Below are 19082 nucleotides of genomic sequence, written 5' to 3' on the forward strand. Positions count from 1 at the left end.
ACAAACCGGAAAAAACTAAAACCAAAGAACCGGGTTCCGTTGATGTCCCGCAAAATAAACAATCAGAGTCACAAGAGCGGGAAGAATCCGTTCCTCTTAGACAAGAGAAGGCCACACCCACTGAAGAAAAGGCGGAAACTGCCCAGACGCAAAGCCCTAAAAAGAAACGAAACCTTCACAAATACTTAAAGGAAGACATTCTTCCACCGGTCATTTCAAGCCTTCCGGCTGTACTGACAGCTCTTTGTCAGATGTCGATCTGGACAAAGGGAGATGCCTTTAAACCTGACGTTACCATGGCGGATTTGATTATTAGATTGGTCAAATGCTTGTTTGACAAAAATGCTCATGCTAAAGGAAATGATACCCGAGTTGCAATAACTCAGGCTCGATCAGTTAATCAAAGATCAGCTTAACGTACTTGCAGAACTTGGTAGGATGGCTCATCCAAGACTGGTCGAAAGTTTTAAAACTCTTACAGACTTTGACAAAGAAGAGTTCTTAAAATCGTCTGAAAAGGGAGAAGAAGTTCTAAAAGTTGCAAGTCAAATCGGACTTCTTTGTCACTTGAAAGTTGAATCCAAGAACGATTCTATACAGCAAACTACGGAGGCTGTTTTATTGCAAGTGTCAGAAGTAGAGGTAAGGAAGGGGTGCCTTTGTTGCCTGCAAAAGCGTCACAGTGAAACCGATCAAGAATTGCAGCCGACAGCGGAGTTAACTCCATTGAATGAACCTCAAGATGATAGGTATTGTTTTGTCTTGGAGATTCTCCATGATTTGTGTGTTGCTATGTTCTTGGCCCAGTCTGTTAATAAAGTGAACGAATTATTTGTAATTGCAAGTATTGGTGAACAACAATACATGGAAAGGTTTGCCTATATTTTGCACTTTGCCCTCCAGTACAAACAATTTGACAGGGATACCGTTGTCAAACATTTGGCAAAAATGATCGAAGGGGAGCAAGCTAGACCCAACCGAGGTAGTCCGTTACAAGTAGCACCGCGATTGCAGAAGCTCGTAGAAGTGTCCCTGCAGGCAAATTTCGAAGGGAAGTGTAAGGGAGCCATAAACAAAAAACTTAAGGGGGTCTTCAGAGAAGGAAGGGTTCGCTTAATTGGAATCTCGAGTTACAAGCTGAGATTGTTGGCGTACCTCTTCGAGCATGCAACACCAGAAAATGGCAGCAAGCTGAATGCAACGTCTGTGGAGTTGTTCCGAATTGGTAAAAATGAGTGGTCGGAGATTCAAGAATGTATTAAATCTTCTAAATCCAAAGAAAAAATAAAAAAACTAGCAGACATGCAGACGGACAAAGAGACCTCTTTGGTCACGACCACCCTTCAGACTGATCAAGAAAACAAACCCGTTGCTGAAGTTAACCAATCCGGACCTGATAAATACCGGTCCCTGGAAGCACAGACGGGAAGTAAACAACGAGACCCCGAGGCACCTGCAAGACATTCTGACACAGGGAATGACGAATCACTTCCAACAGAACTATCACCTGAAGACACCACCTCAACAAATGGAGATGAGAACTGTGACGATAAAAATCGTCAGTCATCTGATGTGGATGTTGCATCGTATGAGGTAAATGACGGTACGAAGGAACTGGCTTTACTCAAAAGCCTGCGTGAGAGAATAGAATCTACAAACCCAGACATGCCTACGTTTCCCGCTGAGCAGTCTGATGGCAGTGTTCTTCACACGGTGCAGTCGATGTGTCTGCAAGAGCTTGTTGAGTCACAGGGTGGTGAGTGCCACACTTCGGGTGCGTCGAGAGACTTAGCTCGTTACCTTCCTCGTCTGGAAATGCTTGAAAGTCTCGTTCTTGTTGGGACTATTTTCAGTTCTGACGCGATTTGTGATTTTGCGAAAGGTGCACACCAACTCAAGAACCTGAAGAAGTTGGATCTTCGTCTGAATAAGCTGTTTGATGACAGAGCCTTCGTAGCGGTAACAAATCTGCCTCTACGTGATTGCCCAAAGTTGTCTGACCTTCGACTGTCTCTGTACAAAGTAACTATCGCTGGGTTCGATGAAGTCAAGAAGGAAATGGACAAGAATAAAGGATGGCCTTGGGGAAAACTGGAGACACTGTATCTGCTGCATGGATCACCTGCTGAGAAATTGCTGGGATTTCTTTCGGACAGTTTAAAGTATTTTCATTTTGTCAAACGTTTTCATCTTTCTGCTACTAATCAGAACGAAAACATACAAGAGGATATCCTGCAAGGGTTTGTGAAAAATATGACAACTGAAAAGATCATGCCAAATTGCAAAGTCCTCTCAATCAAAAACATGGAAGCAGTAAAAGAAAGATTGGCGTCTTTGAAACTTCCCAAAAAGAAAGGGTTCGGTCTACAGTTGAAACAACTTGGGACTGACTTAGGACTTAAAGGAACAAGTGGCAGAGGCGATTCAGACACCAAACAGAAAGCACAAGGTGACACTGCCATGCAAAACATGGTAAACAGCGCAGAGGACGAAGCCGAAAAGAAGAAAGGATTTGAAAATACAGTAAAACAAAGTGAGACTACCGTTGACTTAAGCACGCCAAATGATGCCGCCAAAAAGGCGGACGAAACCAAAGAGGAGGCAGGTAGTGGAAACACCGTAGGGCAAAGAGTGGCAAGCGGCTCTTCCAATGGCGGGACAGACACAGGAGAATCAGTCGGTGGTAGAGCCACTGGGAAAACACCGACAGACGGCGTTGGCGATCCGGTTGTAGACACACAGGGAGACACTGTTGGCAAGACTGCTTCTAGACAAAAAATGGAAAACGAATCCGCCCATCCAGCTGCAGACTGCACAAGTAATACAATTGGCAAGACAGCCGACACCCAAATAAAGCAAAGCAACGACGGCGATGCTATGGCAGACAATGCAGGGGTCGATGAAACGACTAAGGCCCAAGTCAGGGCGATGTTTATGCTCTAGTATAGACAGTTCTCTCGTCGGGATGCCCAGCAAGTGGGTGAGTCAAGGACATGAATTATTCATGAGGCCATATTGCTCAACTGAACTCCGTTGACCCAGCACATTCCGCCTACGCGCAGTTTATGGGGAGGTGTGTGTGTGAACCGTGACCGAGATCTGATGATCACACCTTCCGATCATTCTACTGGCGCAATTTTGATAAATGCAAACAGCCAGCATCCACTATTATTCATGTCAGAAAATCAACTATCATGAAATACTAAAAATTCAGTTGTGCATAATTTCTTTGCCTGTATTGTTAACTAAGTGATGTTTCACTCGGTTGCAGTACACTGTGAATGGTATACATGATGTGTGTGCATGTAAAGTGTTTCTTGGCTTGGCTTCGCGAACGAAGATCATAAAGGTAGTAGCCCACGTCCATAGCAAGCCTTCCCCGATGAGGCCGATGCGGGATCGGCAGGGCTAGCGGCAGTGGCAGCAAAAAGATCTGGCCGGGGTTTAGTGCTACATCTACATGTATATGCTACAGCAAAGGACACGTATAGACAAACTCCATCACGCTCCAATACCATTTGCATTTAATGAAGTGCTCCCTGTAGTAGAAGCTGTTGTCAAGGATCGGCTTAAGAATTCATGCATTCTTTACTCTTCAAATCGGACTTTTTCTGATATGCACAATTGTTAAAAATCTTTCTACCGACTTTGTGAGTGTCAAAATTGGATCATATACCCAGGAGTCGAACTTGATCATGTGCATATATAAACTATTGAGAAACTGGTAAGGGCACTAAATTTCAAGAGGAAGTATTATATTCTTTTCTCAGCATATAATACGAAACATTCACAGGATAAAACTTCAAGTGATCGGGTTGCAGTCACGGTACACACAGATACTGTATGTGTGTACAGGCGGTACGTATGCTGAGTCATTGGAGTTCAGTTGATTAAGAAGTAGGCCTCATAAATAATTCATATTATTTTGACTAACCCCCCTACGGAAAAAAATAAATTATTGCCCGGCATGGTTGAAAAATACTCTGACAAAAGTAGTTTTTCGTGCCACCTGCTATATCCAATTTCCTAAATCCGCTGAAACATATTTGGTGGAATAATTGTTGAATGGTAAATCAGATCGAGGTCTTGGGCTTAATTTCACTGTACAGTTTGCCTAATATTTGCAGTTTTTCATCAGAGTCGTGGTATCCATATACGCATTAATCTTTTAGAACGGAGTCATATGATTATTTTGCAGTGACACAAACAAAAATATAGAGCAAGGTTGGGGCTGTAATTCCTTTTCAAAGTGTGGCGAAAAAAGTTTTGAAGTCACAAAGTGACTGTAACTGTAACTTTAACGTAAGAATTGTGTACAGGTAATATTGACTGAACTGAATCAAAGCGTGTGTTTTAAATTGAACAGTTTATTGTATATTGAGCAACAATCACAGCCCACTAACTTTAATTCGGTCATCCTGGCAGGGGTAATAGAAAGGACACTATTAGGAATTGAAATACGCACACACCGGTAATGAACAGATATTTTCAGACTTTCAACTACTAAAAGCACTTATCATCACTCAAAAAGAGAAAACCTTTTAAAGCCATGAATATACAAATTCTCAATTTTTACTACAGATGTACATAAGAATCATGAACATCGACCATAATATATCGTATGGTACCCTGCCCCCCCTTTTCAAATTTGAATGGCCGGGCAAGTTGCCCCCCCACCTTTCCCAATCCCCCATTTCCTGCATAGATTTACGCCGCTGAATGTTTATCATACTTCAAAAGATATTCAAGGAGAGAAACAGTGGACGGATTAACAAACAGAAGCGCTGTGATCCTGCTGTGTGTCAATATTCTGACTTTATACAAGCGTTAATTGAAAATAATCCTTCCTTGACACGTTTGCTTTTCGTTATGACTAATGTAGCTGTTTTGATTTAGAGAATTTAGCAATTCTCGAGGATGAAACATTCTTGCAAAGCATAACACCAAATAAAAACAAGTTTGTGGACTTTTTACTCAGCTCCTGACGGAACAGCTTATATTGGTCCAAGATACGTAAACTTTTAAACCATTTAATTATTGTGCAGTCATTACAGTGAGTAAGATTGCCTGACTGAGTTTGCTGGTGCATAAAAGAGTTCAATTTTGATCATAAGTATGAATATTTAATGCGCTACAAACAAATGTTCAATTGTATAAATATCATTTCAAACGTAATTTTAAATATTGCACGAACATTTCAAAATGGTACATTTATTCTGTATTCAGTCACGAACATTTGACTTTGTATGACATAGCACTGTTGAAGAGAATAGTGGCGAGCTTTGGCTGTTTGGAATCTGTTTCATAAAATTGATATTTGATTAGTCTCCTTGAGCTCTGTAAGTAGAAATGTTCTAAGTACATGTATAAACTTAGATTTATTTGGTGTCGAGAACACTTCTTTGATTTTTAAAATGTTATTCTCTTTGTCTGCTTCATATATTTCTTGCCACAGTTATCCATGTGTCAAGGACTGCGTTGGTACACGTTAAGCACATGTACGTATGCATACTTATTGCTTGTACATCGATGTCTTGGACTATTCCTGTAAGAATTTTCAAATTGTACAAATTCTCTTTTCTTTTGCATCATACGGTCTCCTCTCAATGTTGAATTTTCATGTTGACAGTATATTGGCATTTTATCTTGAAGCGTTTCATTGTGCCACACCGACCAGGTCGGGGCTTTTGAAGTTTTGGTTGGTTTTATAAATACTCGTTTTACAAAATAGTGTCCACGGTTTTGCCGATTTCGTGAATTATTACGTTTATTACATTTTAACGAAATGAGAGCAACGTCATATGTGATTTGCTTCTACATGAAATACACATTTCAAAATAATATTTTCCCTAAAGCTTGCCTTCAACTAAGCCTGAAAGAAGCTCACTCATTAATTAAATGCTAAGACTGTCAGTGTATCGAAATTACGAACGATTGAAATTTATATTTGAAAGGAAGAGCTGGAGATTAATAACATGCTTCAAATGTGTATTAATTTCTTGTCGCTTGCAATAAAACCTGCAATATGATCATGCGGCCAAGAAAAAAAAGATTTTTTTCCTTTGTTCTTTTATACAGCAGTAACACTGTAGATTACTGTGCCTGTATTGTGTATTGTAGGCCCTAATGTTAGACATCCTTGATGTAAAACAGCATCCAGAGGGAACCATGAGTGTATAGCCTTCTTCCAGTGTTGGTATAACGATATTTACCCCTTGGCACAACATACACCAATGTCATTCTCAAGAATAACTGAAATGCAATGAAGTTTTCTCAGAAGCATATCTGAACTCTTCTACAATGTATAAAGACTTTGTGGAATCTTATTTCGAGTAAGGTGAACTGCAACATCCACTTTACATTCAAAATTAACCAAGAATTTCCGGACAAGTGACGAAGCTTTTGCCTAGATGTAAATCGAGGACCTGAAGACACTGTTTATTATGCACATATTCATGGTCAAACTGGGAACTCCAAATTTGTTATAAATTGAAAACATTTCTGCTTGCTGGCTTATTTGCATTATACTTCCACAACTATAAATTGCCAAAGGAAATGAAATCTACAATAGCAGTGTTCAAAAGATCTAGAAATTCTTTGCGCATAAATTACACACAGATTCACCGCCTGGGGTGACCCATAGTTTTGCTCATGGATATGGAAATTTACATTCGCATAAAAAACATGAAAGCAAGAAAAAATGGGTTAATAATATAAAAACAATAATTCAGAACTGGGTTAGATGAATTTAAAAGGTGCGATGGGGGGGTAGTAACATTGAATAAAAAATTCTATTCCATTGTCCCTTTAAATTAGAAGTGCGGGTATCAATATGAAAATAATACTGGTTACTACTGGGGCTACAATGATAATAATATTTCAAAATGAGTGCGATCCAGGGTCATGGCACTGCAACGGCAGCAGCAATAAGGCCAGTCTAGTACGACGAGGGTCAGGGGTCACGTCTAAATACACGGCCAATGTTTACAATACAGCAATGCAATGTTTATTTACACAAACCATGAATGCAAACGTACATGTATATTGTCAAACACGTTCTTTGGGAACCCAAGGCCCGAGCGAGGTGATGAAGAATAGACCTTTTCACTAAATTCATTATTATGCACGCATGCGCACAAACGGCCTTGGTGGCAAGAAGTGTGAGCCGTCCATTGAAAATGTACGGGGTGCGACTTTGACGGTAATTTTCTCTCAGGTTTCCTGACTTTGTTCATTTTTTTCTTCAGAAAATCCAATTAAGGCTTATTTAGATGGGAAGCAACCTTTTTGTTGCTTTTTCCGCCAAAGGCTATATTCTTTGTATCAAGGATTCAAGGCCGTGGTTACATTAACTACAAGCAACACTCCTCTTTAGAAAATGAAACTGCCACGTGAACATTAGCAAACCGGATGATGGCATTAGGACATAGCCATTGTGACATGCATTTGAAATAAGTGATTTGTTTTTCTTTCGGTTATTGGGACTGCCGATTTACTTTGAATAGCGTTAGTAACGTCAATACAAACTGCTGATTGGCTGACTGCCAGCGCGCAAACGAGGTCCCTAAACTATCTTCCCAGATCAAGCTGTTTCACACCATGAATTTCAGCACCATGAATTTGCAGTTAATTTGCAGTTTCACTGTGAAATTGTTTTTCACTGCAACTTCATGGCAGTTCACATGGTGAAAACACCGTGAAAAAATCCCGGTTGTGATCCCTTGCCGACACCTTAAGGTCAAGTGAAAATGCACTGAGCCCATCTAGGGGCGCCTTCCTCATTAACTTTGCGGTGGGGCTAATCCTTTAAATGCTTTACGGACCCATTATCTGAATCCCTCATAAAAAAGTACCATTACCTGTCTTCTTACTGTGGTGGTGACAGGTGTAAATGTACTCTGAACACCCCAATCACAATGTTCGCATCCTTGCAATGTACATGTAACCCCGGCTAGGTTGTTCATACACTACATCATGTCCTGTAGCTGAATGAGAACATTGTAGGGACTTCAGCAAAACGACTCCCCACGAATTATGTCACCTCACAGAAACATTTATTTCAATTTTCTGGCATATCTGTGATTTATATTTAATTTGCTTGAGTAGAGTTATACTCATGAATATTCTGGAAATTCATAATTCCCATGGCCATTTATGATTACTCATCGACAATTAAACAACAGTCAGCACCGAGTGCACACTGTTATGCATGATGTTGGAGCAGAAAACACTAGTGCCAAAAAGAATGTTGAAATTTAGGGGAAGACGCGGACTAGTGAAAATTCTGCTTATGGAGTAGTAAAAAGCCATCACTGCTGGTCCGGCTGGCAAGTGAGAAAAACGTAACGGGCAAACCCTGCCCATGCACGATGTCATATGTACACTGCGCTTGCTGGATTGGACAATGATGTACACGCCGTTGCTATCCTCGCTCGCTCTGATGCTACATTGTCGGCTTTGTTATTCCACCACTTTGTATACAGTTTCACAGTCTTTTGGCAATTCCATAATTCGGTGTGGTAACTTCACCACTCAATATGCCTTTTGCCCACAAAAGTTGGAAATATTCATATGTCTTCTGGTATGTGGTCGGGGGGGGGTGTTGTGACATCTAACACCAAGTTTCGTGGAATTTTATGAATCATGTCACATTTTAGGGCTGAAAAAAAAGACTTGTGTCCTTCCTCCATGGTTCTACATAAGCAAAATGTGCTTATCAACTTTTCAGCTGCATCCGGCAAATTTGAGCCATCATACGTGTATCCATCTCTTCTCACAGCTCAAAAAAGGAAAAATCAATCCTGTCTTTCCTAGGAAAGACAGGATCCTGTCTTCACAAAACACCTGCTTTACATTCACAACATGTGGAAAGAAAGTTTTGTGGTTTTCACAAGTTCCCTTCGCATGTCGCTATCACGGTTTCGAAAACACGCACGCAATATTACTTCATGCAAGGTTTCCGCTGGTTCCCGCTGCGCCGTGCTACTGTCAAAAAGGTGTGATGGCAACGCGGCAACCAGTCCATGCATTAAAATAGCGTTGTGCAATTCGCTGTACACACACACAAAACTCTACGTGGCTGCACATAGAAAAATGATGTCGCAGGAAGTACAAGTTACGTGTACTTCCCAGAACTTGATTAGTTGGATATATAAAATGTACGTATTTTTCATATGCAGCAAGGTATGAGACGGAGAGAACCGCCCCTGCTTTGTGTTAGTCATTGTCTCGCAGGAATCTGGGGAATTCCTTTCAGACATCTTGGGGGGGGGGGTGTGTTAAGTAACAATAGTATGGAATGTGTATAGGGATTGGACATGTTGGGGGGTACCCCTCGGTCTCATTTCTTGCTGGGTATAGTATTTTTTGTGTTCACAAATTTAATTTGAGGTTACATATATGTTGCTTGATCATCCTGAGGTGCAACACGACACGACCTCACTAAAGGTTTCGTTGGTGTCCGTGGGAGAGGACGTTAAACTGGCATTGGATGAAATTTCAGGCTATTCATGGTGAGAAAGACAGCAATAGATGGAAAGGCTTGCGGTAGCACCATGCGAAGGAATATATAGAAACTGGGAAGGAATATAATTAAAGAGTGTGAGCCGTATGCACGACTGTCGACCATGAAATGAACAGTCGCGCTGCTCGCTAGCTACGGTGTTTACATGTATCGCTTGCAACCGCTGTTGAAATGCGCCCTGTAAATGTGAAGGAGCATCAAAATTACACTTGTGGGGTCTCGTATTACTCACCAAAATGGGTGCAGACTCGTTCTCTGGTGTTAAGTAGGCATGGATTACTAAAACGGAATGTCGTAAAGGTCGCTCAAACAAATGCAAATGACGTTTTACACTGTAGTTTTGAATTTGTTGGGGAGGTGGTGTTTTTACCAATTCAAGTTCATGGGGTACATGCAGTGCTTAAAACTTATTAATTCATCCTGGGAGATGCTACTCGTAAAGTAAATGTTACCAACGTAAATGAATAATTCACTTTAAACATATTACAATAGTTTCTTATATTGTAATGAACTTTTTTCAGAGGTAAAGATAATTAATCCAAGGACTGATCGAAGCACCATGCAGTCCGGGCCGCGACAGCATTCATGTGTACACAACGTCATAAGTGAGAAACATTTCTGATGCCATCTTGCTTATTTACGCACTTTCAGCTTGGATCCGTACAAGAAGTTCTTGGCTCAGCTACGATTGCTTCTTGCTCACGAACGGTGCTTCCGGAAACCTGTAGCGAAGTGTTTTCAAATGTTTTCAATATTTTTTTAATGCGGGAAGTGAAACCAGGAAATTTACTCACGTTTTTTTTCCATGACCTGCACAATTTTCATATGACAAAATCGATATGAGTAAATGCAATATTGTAAATAGATAATTCCAGCAGCAGGCTGACTGGCAGCCATAATGCCAGTTTCGAACTTGTTTGAAGGAGACATGAGGATCTTCAGCATTTTTGCTTTGACTGCGCTGGCATTGCCGTTAGTGAGAGGTAAGACTGGAAATAACATTCCCTTGATGTATTAGATGAGCAACACAATTTTTGCACATGTAGAAATATATTTCAGCGCGAAAATATTGACTATTGCGAGCATTAGTATGTCAGCGGGTTGCCACCAATCACTGGTAGAATAAAACAAAGTTAAATAAACAATTTCCTGACAGATTAAAAACATGTATTTAAGCCGGTTCATACCTCAGGCAAATGCAGAAGCGAAGTGAATTTAACGTCAAGAAAAAATTGCAGCGAAATTTCGCTAGAGTTGAATGTTCAGTTGTAATGTATTCGCAACGCGAATATTATATGCAATGTCACAAATTCGCGTTGTATTTTTTTTTGTTAGAACTGTTAGAGATGTTAACTACAGGCACTGGTGCTTGTAGTTCGATTAAACAGAAAGGTACATTAAAAAAAATTAAATCTCTTGTAACGCTTAGGAATTTTTTTTCGCCCTGAGCGTATGCCTAAGTGCGCAAAAAAGCAGCAACCCACATTATATGTTTGGCTGGCCACTAAGCTCGATTATCACAGAGTTGGGTTTTTGCATAGTTTCCTAATAGTGAAGTATTTTTTTCTGAAGGTGAGGTGAACAGCTGTGATGCAACCATTGGGATCACGCAAGGTCCGGATATCTTTGTCCGCATCGGTGACAATGTGACCCTAACCTGTGAGGTAGTGGGTAACGAGGAAATGAGTGGTACAAAAATACGATGGAAGCACCCGGGGAGGATATTGACAGGCGGGAGCTCCTGCATTTACAATCACAGTTCTGTACCTTCTACTTGCAATCATACCGTCATTGATGCCGACTTGTTGTCCAAAGGCCTTTATACTTGCAGGGTACAAGTACAAGGAGGCGTTTGTTCCAGCAGTGCTAATTTAACAAGTGAGTTGTAACCGTGAACATGCTTCTATATACAAACATACATTAATTTAAACCGATAATGTTGCTTCCTTTGTGTTATGTGCAAACTTTAAGCAAGCACCAATTATTGAGTCGCTAGTTTTCACCATGGGCGTAAATCCCTGGGGAACGGGAGAAAATATATCCCCCCACGTTTTAGGTGGGGAATGGGTGATTGAATCACCCCCACACTGCCTCACGCACGCTTTTTGTTATGAGCTAAAAAAAAGTTGAACGGATTTTGAAAAGATTTCAGTATTTCCCAAAGGGTAAACTCTTTGCAATATTACTAAAAAGGGAAAGCAATTTTAAAAGTCATAAATACATGTGTACCATTTTGATGTAAGATTCTGCATGAATTTGATACACATCACAGATGTACATCTTTATCATGAGCATTGCCCCCTTTATAGTGACCCGGCAGGTCAGCCCCCCACCTTTCTCCCCCCTCCCCCTATATTTCCAACACAGATTTACGACACTAGTTTTATCCCTTCTAACGCTATTTCCAAATCACAAAACGCCCACTGAATCTGTTATTATGCAACGCATAAAATGGAAACTATTTTGGCTCTTGAATTCAGTTATTCCTATTCCTATGGTGCGTGTCTCTGACCCATCGACCGGTGCGCTCCTCGATGACCCGAGATATGGTCCGGTGGTTGTGCAGTCGGGTACCACACGTCTCTTCGAATGCTTTATTCAGGATGCTAGACCTGATACCTATAACATCACGTGGAACATCGCAAATTGGACAGAAATGGGCACCGCTGTGGTCGAGTCACCGTTCGGTGGAGGGTTGGTCAATGTGAGCAGCTTTCTCCTCGTGAAACATCCGGGTGACAAGACCCGGGAAAGTAACCTGACATGTACAGCAACAGACATCCACAACGGCAAATCTTGGAACAGCACGTCATTCAAGATAACATTTTGCAGAGGTGAGCTTTCACTAAAAGTTAAAATCCATCTTCTTCCTAATTATATATTCCATTCTAAAGAAAGATGTATACTTTGACAAAACGGTGAAAGGCACCAGTGAAAAATATTGAATATGTCGGCTGTGGCCTAATATAACGAGGGCTTCCATGATCTTGACTTAAATAGAGGTGGACTGCTACGTGTACATATAGAGCAACGCTTTCAGAAATTTCATTGACTAGTGCAATGAATGAATATTGTCAAAGTTTGCTTTTATTTTGAAGGACTGATGCGCAGAAGGAATTAATTTGCTCAGGAATTATGTACATGTATGTGTTGTTGTTGTTGCTGCTGTTATTGCTTCATGGTCTCCCTATAAATTAGCGTCTGAGGTTTTTTTCACCTGTTACATCTGACATATGGTTTGGTAAGTTCATAACATCGTCTCACATTTCCAAGAGTTAAGAATTCATGCAAATTATACTTGCCGAACAAATAGAAATGGTTTGAAAATAATTTCAGTGTCAGGTCAGGTCTGGACAGGTGTAACAATTGCAAGGACACAAAAAGGTCACACTTTGAAGCCTAAATTTGTAGAAACACTGATGTTTTAGATTATCGACGTGTGACAAAGAGACGTAGCTTGGTGCACCCGATCTGACTACCTAACGCTACTTATAAGTGAGGCCTGTGCAGCAAAATAGCCACGCTCTAACTGTGATGCTAATATATTATCGTATGATGCAACACAGTGGGCAAACTTATAAGTGAGACTTGTTATAGCCTTTTTCTTGCAAATTTTCTTGACGGTGACTAGCCTCACTTATAAGTGTGCCACTGTATTGCATCATAGCATCACAGTTCTTGCAGGCTATTTTGCTGCACTGACCTCACTTGTAAGTAACAGTGGGTAGTCGGATCGGGTGCCTTGGTCCAGTTTCAGTGAGGTACACTGATGGATTTATTTCGACAGACAATCAGCAGTTTGTGTCAGTATAGTTCTACACGATGCCGCCCAAATCTTCAAATGCTAAAAATTTGCATTTGGAACCCTAAGGTTGAGTGAGAATTTGGGTAGGCCTATTTGCCAATATGCATACATGAGTTATAGGGCCAAACGCAGGGAGGATGGATTGAGTGAAGGGCGTGTCCATATTCCTCATGTAATCGCAAACAGGGCGTTCGGTGACCAAGTGATAACATCACGTGCGGATGTAGGAATATTCCTGGGTAAATAATCAGTGTAATTACGTGCCTTTCCTGTAGGGTCTGGGTACGAGAATACAGTGACCGGAGTTCTCATTAGTCTTTGCGTGGCTGCGACGATCGCAGCTGTCATCGCCGAGATCGTCATTTACAAGCACTATAACGGATAAATCTGACGGGAAGAGGAGCATAGTCGCTTTCAGTTAAATTGCAGTAAATTTCCACTCTATGTGGAACATTAATGGACAAGCCTAATATATTTAAAAATGCTAAGAACTCCTCCACGGAACCTATCTGAATAAACCTCCCGAAGCAACGTACCACATGCTAAGTAAGATTTGAAGCTTTGCATGGCGGAAGTACATAGGATGTAGGTTTGCGGGTACACCAAGTAAAAAATTCTCTTTTGGGAAGAGGTGTGGTTCTGAGAAGAACCGGTGAGTGTTCAACTCACCGGTTCTTCTCAGAACCACACCTCTTCCCAAAAGAGAATTTTTTTTTACATGGTGTACCCGCAAACCTACATCCTATGTACCACATGCTGTAACCGTGTTAACTGGAATTATTCGTCCCAAAGCACGGCGCCACCGCGGTGTAAAAAGTTTAAAAGGTTCGCAGCTGTGGCTACTATAAATCTCTCAAATTGTAGGTACGGAGTGAAGCAGAATTAAGTGCCAAATATCACAACTTAATACAATGTTAATGGAGCAATATAAATACAGATGGTAACAGATGAGGGTACAAGGAAAAAGCCCAATCTTACACGAGGTCTGGATCCCTTTTTGTAAAACACAAATAACTGAAGAACCTATCAAAAAGTGTAATTCTACTCATCAATACTTATCAATAAATTAAATGAAGCCAAAGGTCGGAAAGTAAAGGTTTGTAAAAGGAACCTGATTTACAAAAGATTTGAGTAAGTCAGGGTGTAGCTTTTTTACCTGAGTGTCACTTAGATATTTAGGCTTTAAGTAATACTAAAAACAAGCAGATTTTTGATATTGGCCTATGTTTTAAATCCATGCACAATTCAAAAGAAGGTTACAAGGGTCAGGTGGTTCTAAAAAGAGACGGAGAAAGCGAAAATTAATGTCTACTGTTTTTATGAATAATGTCCCAGAAATACCAATGACGATTTCAAATGCTGATTTTGCTCTCGTGACTTCTCATATTCCGCACAAAGAAGGAGCATCTATTGTTCGACCGGTTACATTAGAACTTAAACATAAGGATTTCCAGATGGTGTTTGTATAGTTTTAAAGCTATTCAGTGTCTTACACTCTGTGAAAGTGGTGAAGTGTGCTCTCTGAAACCGGAATTTGTAATCACCTTTTCCGGTACTCAGGATTCAGGAATCTTGGATGCTAGATTCGTACTAATGTTTATAAGGAATTCTTCAAAATGGTCGTTGATTTCTCTTGTAACTGTTGTAGTATAGTTTTTATATACAAGATGGTTTAGTGCGTAAGTTTGTGCCCTTTTTCTTTCTTCAGGCTACATTCCTGAGTCGTCTAATAATGAATAAACCATAGTCGCAAAGTGGACAGAATGGTTTACTTCTGTGTCAAACAAAGTGTTCCCTTTAACTTCTTACCTGATCCTTGCCATTTCGCACATATGCATTCATTTATAGGAATTATTGTGAAACAGCATTGTTGGGAACAGCATGACATTATGTTAAGCTTTTATAAACACTTACCGCCATCTTGCATAGGCGGCCAAAGTTTGGATTCCATTTTGCTTGGCAACGATGTCTTAAAATACACATTTTACTTTGTTACTGCTGTAAGTGCTATAATTGGCAAGATTTGCAGTATATGTATTACATAACAGAAATATGAATTATCTAGGGCTTTGTTTTTTGCAAGGGATTGTTGTAAGATTTTTTTTTTTTTAATTTAATGTTTGTCTGTTTTGGGTTTGCTTTAACCCCTTGGGTTTTAATGGAATGTTCTTTCTCCCCCTTCCAATTTAAGTAGACCAGGCCGTGAGTCTTCTTCAGGAACCTTCTCATTGTATACACCCCTCCAGTTGGAGTCCTTCCATGCAGGTCTTTTGTATAGTGTAACTAGCTTTCTTTCACTGATAGAGAAGTATTGTTTAGAGCTGAATTAGAGAAGGGAGTCCACGATTTTTCCTCTCTCCAGATATGTTGAGCAATCAACCAGTATTGAAGGTGGACCTGTGTCTGTGTCTTTTTCCTTAGTAAATTAGGTTAGCCAGGTTCTGGCAAAAAGCTGCTCTTTTATTATTTAAAATTAGCTTGAGCTTGTTGGAGTGAAGGGTAAAATGGAAGTGATGAGGAAAGTACCATAGCTAGGCTGAGAGTCAGAATGCCAGATGATTCCGCTATGTCAGCATGACATTTGAGTAGCTCCAAAAAGCGTTTTCTCATTTGCCACAAGACACAATTAGATGCGTTTTCGCCCAGTAGGCACAAATCCAGGTGCCTCATGCAAGAACTAACCTGCCACAGTTAGAACAGAACCGAGGAAAACCCAGATTTTGTTGTCAAGGCCAGCAGTGGAGCAGACCTCAACCATCTTACGTACATTCCACTGAAGAAACTCGTAAGTGTAAGTGTAAATACCCTATTTATTGATTATTTCCTAAGTTTATTGACAAGATGAAGCTCCTTTCCTTCACTGAAAATATCAATAGAATTTGTAGATGAAATTTGATTTGATTTTACAGTTATATTTGTCAAAGATGAAGGATTTAGCTGCGTTATTTAATCCAAAGCTATTGAGGATTATTTTGAAGTTTAAATTATAGTCCAATTTAGAAATGTAGTACTTGTACGGTTTGGCCATTTCTTTAAATTTAGATGGTCAGTGGTCACTCTTGATGTCAATCACAACTACCCTGCTACCCGTGATACCCGATGTCACAAATTGATTTGGATGACACAACGTCTACAAATACTCGAGTGCAGTGCTGAGAATTGAGCAAGCAAGAGTTGACACACTGCGGGACCCGGAACCTAACTATAAGGGATGTATACATTGAAACCTACATGTATTTCTAAATGAGAAAGAACAAAGCCTTGATACATTTTTATCACAACAAACTCTAATCTTCTGTGATTGTATTAAATGAGCCTGAAATGATTTGTAAAGGGTCGAATTGATTTGGTATTTCACTGATTGAATTTGAATTTGATTTTTTTTACTAATAAACTACGTTAAATCAGATAACTGAGAATCAGAAAACAAAGAGGCAATTTAAAAATTGTTTGTAAACTTCATTTTTGCCTGCAACTCGATGAAACCCTTGATTAAATCGTTTACATTTTATGCCTATGAATGAAGTTTTGTAACTAAAGCAGTTATAAACCAGAAAGGCAGAACACTTTAAAACTGAGAATTTTCCGCCTCATCCTTTTGGCAGTCACATTCTAACAATTGTAACAATTTCGAAGTAATTGTCTTGGCTTTGTACCTCTGGCCACGAGCAGAGTTTTGGCAACCCAGTACTGTTATAGTTCTAGAACCCTCGCCATACTTAACTGCCTGCCTTTAATCATGCTGCTGCTCTTACAATCGCTGCTGCCCTGGATCGCTATTAATTTTACATATTATTATAGACATAAGGCATTCACAGCAGTTTCACATTAATACTGGCACTTAAAGTTTAACCTCCCTTGATCCTCGAGAATGATACTCTTCGTCAAAAAGGGAAAACCTGAAGATTGTGACACACCATAACATCAACAAATGTATACAATTATAATACACCATGGTAAAGATTTATAAAGACAGACGTGAAAAAATGGCATTTGCTTGGCCAAATAATCATATTGCAGGTTTATTGTAAGTAAAAAGAAATTGGTGATCATTTTGAACAAGATTATGAACCTATAGCTCTTTCAAAAATTAAATTCAATCATTCGTATATATAGATTAACTTGAAATCTTGGCTTTCAATGAGCAAGCTTCCCCCGGCTTAGGCCTAGTTGCCAGCAGTATTCAGGGAAATGAGAATTTTTCAATATATATTTTTTATCTAAAAGCTAGCCAGATGGTGGGACTCTCATTTCATGAAATTGTACACGGATTTCCGAAACTGGCCAAAGTGGCAGATAGTGAAAGGGGTGTAAGAAGCCCACCCACACGGGGTCTGGGTTCCATTTGTGAAACATAAATAATTGCACTTCGGAGAACATATCAACAACAACAATTCTAACCACCAATAATTTATTAATAAATTAACTAAAACCCCAAAGCTGAAAGTAACAGTGAATGAAAAACATCTGATATGCAACATTTTGCACGACTGGAGTAGGTGGCCATGTCACAATGTAGCTTTGTTGTTTTTCATGGACGTCTATATATCATTAATATTTACCTCCAGGAACAGGTTTTGAGATATCATTCATATCCCTGCACAATTCGAAAGAAGGGCACAAGGGTTAGCTCTTCCTGGGACAGGGCACTCGGTGTCTGCTTTGTTTCATGAATAATATGGTTCCAGAATTATTAATGTGAAGTTCATTTGCTAAGAGTCCCCCCGAGCAAGGATCGTATATTGTTAGGAAACTGGTTACTTTCAAACTTAAATATGAGGATTTTGTAGTTTAAAAAATGGTCAGTATTTAATACTGTCTCAAAGCGGTGGAGTGTGCTCTAAGAAAATGGAATATGTTATCAACTTCTGCAGTACTGAGAATTCAGGAATCTTGGATGCTAGGATGCTTATACTATAGTGGGAATAACGTTTATAAACAATTCGTTGGAAATGGTCGTGGATTTCCTACGAACACTACTGTACTATTGTTTATAACGGCAGTTTGTTCAGTTTTTATTTCATCAGGTTATATTCTTGAGTCGTGTAATGGTGAATGTGTCATATTTGCATAATGGAAAGAATGACTTCCTTGCCATTTCACACAATTGGCATTCGTTTATGGGAATTGTTACGAAATAGAAATGTTGTTAACAACACGGCACTGTTGCGAGAGATCGAAGTTGAAAGTCGATGTTGTTTAATTAAACAACGTTTTTACAAGCACTGCTCGCCACTTTGCATTACTTCATAACTGCTATCTGTGCTATATTTTGACGACAGTTTTATGTACATGTGTACATGAAATGTGTAGCCTAACAGGCTGAAATGAAACCAAGTAGACATGTACCTGTAAGTTCGTAGAAATCGAAACGGTTTCATTTAAATTAAACTATGGGAGTAAAAACAAAAGCAATAGCAGTGATGAAAGTGTGATTTAAACCTTTATATACACAGCTGTCAAAATAAAAGTTCAACTCGAACACAGTCAGCATTGCAATTTCTTGAATAAACAAAAATTTGATAGTTAACAGCAAAGTATTGCTTCCTCGTATACCTGCCTCTCTACACGAAGCTGTAAAACTGTATAAACATCATGCAGTAATGGCTACATGTGCAGGTATACGTCTTTACAGCGGTCTTACCTTTGCCCCATTTTATGCCAGGGATCAACTGTGTCAACAGATTGATATTCAACAGGGTAGCGTAATTCCAGACAACAATTAACATATTTTCCCCTCAAAGGGTCATGTCC

At 39.8% G+C, this 19082-nt stretch overlaps 3 protein-coding genes and 1 long non-coding RNA gene across 4 annotated transcripts in view; all 4 read left to right on the forward strand.

Moving 5' to 3' along the window:
* The window catches only part of LOC147795816 (uncharacterized), a 46170-nt gene extending 40090 nt beyond the window's left edge, over nucleotides 1-6080 (forward strand). Inside the window, exon 9 of the mRNA XM_087130406.1 lies at nucleotides 3074-6080. The gene's annotated coding sequence lies outside the window, so the exon portion shown is untranslated. The remainder of the gene's footprint in view (nucleotides 1-3073) is intronic.
* On the forward strand, nucleotides 357-4363 carry LOC147795819 (uncharacterized). Its single transcript, XM_087130407.1, has one exon. The coding sequence runs from the start codon at nucleotides 439-441 to the stop codon at nucleotides 2941-2943; it is 2505 nt and encodes an 834-aa protein (XP_086986533.1). The 5' UTR covers nucleotides 357-438; the 3' UTR covers nucleotides 2944-4363.
* A 1809-nt stretch (nucleotides 6081-7889) lies between the features above and the next one.
* LOC110990877 (uncharacterized) lies at nucleotides 7890-13947 on the forward strand. The gene is made up of 4 exons (XM_087130736.1): nucleotides 7890-10506; nucleotides 11096-11401; nucleotides 12004-12357; nucleotides 13604-13947. The coding sequence occupies exons 1-4, from the start codon at nucleotides 10422-10424 to the stop codon at nucleotides 13711-13713; spliced, it is 855 nt and encodes a 284-aa protein (XP_086986862.1). The 5' UTR covers nucleotides 7890-10421; the 3' UTR covers nucleotides 13714-13947.
* A 115-nt stretch (nucleotides 13948-14062) lies between these two features.
* Nucleotides 14063-18781, forward strand: LOC147795820 (uncharacterized). The gene is made up of 2 exons (XR_015423541.1): nucleotides 14063-16119; nucleotides 16371-18781. It is a non-coding gene; the product is annotated as an uncharacterized LOC147795820 (long non-coding RNA).
* The last annotated feature ends 301 nt before the right edge of the window (nucleotides 18782-19082 follow it).

Source organism: Acanthaster planci, linkage group LG20 (genome assembly GCF_054643075.1).
Source record: "Acanthaster planci isolate LZ-2023a linkage group LG20, COTS_SCS, whole genome shotgun sequence".
In the NCBI taxonomy this organism is placed as follows: Eukaryota; Metazoa; Echinodermata; class Asteroidea; order Valvatida; family Acanthasteridae; genus Acanthaster; species Acanthaster planci.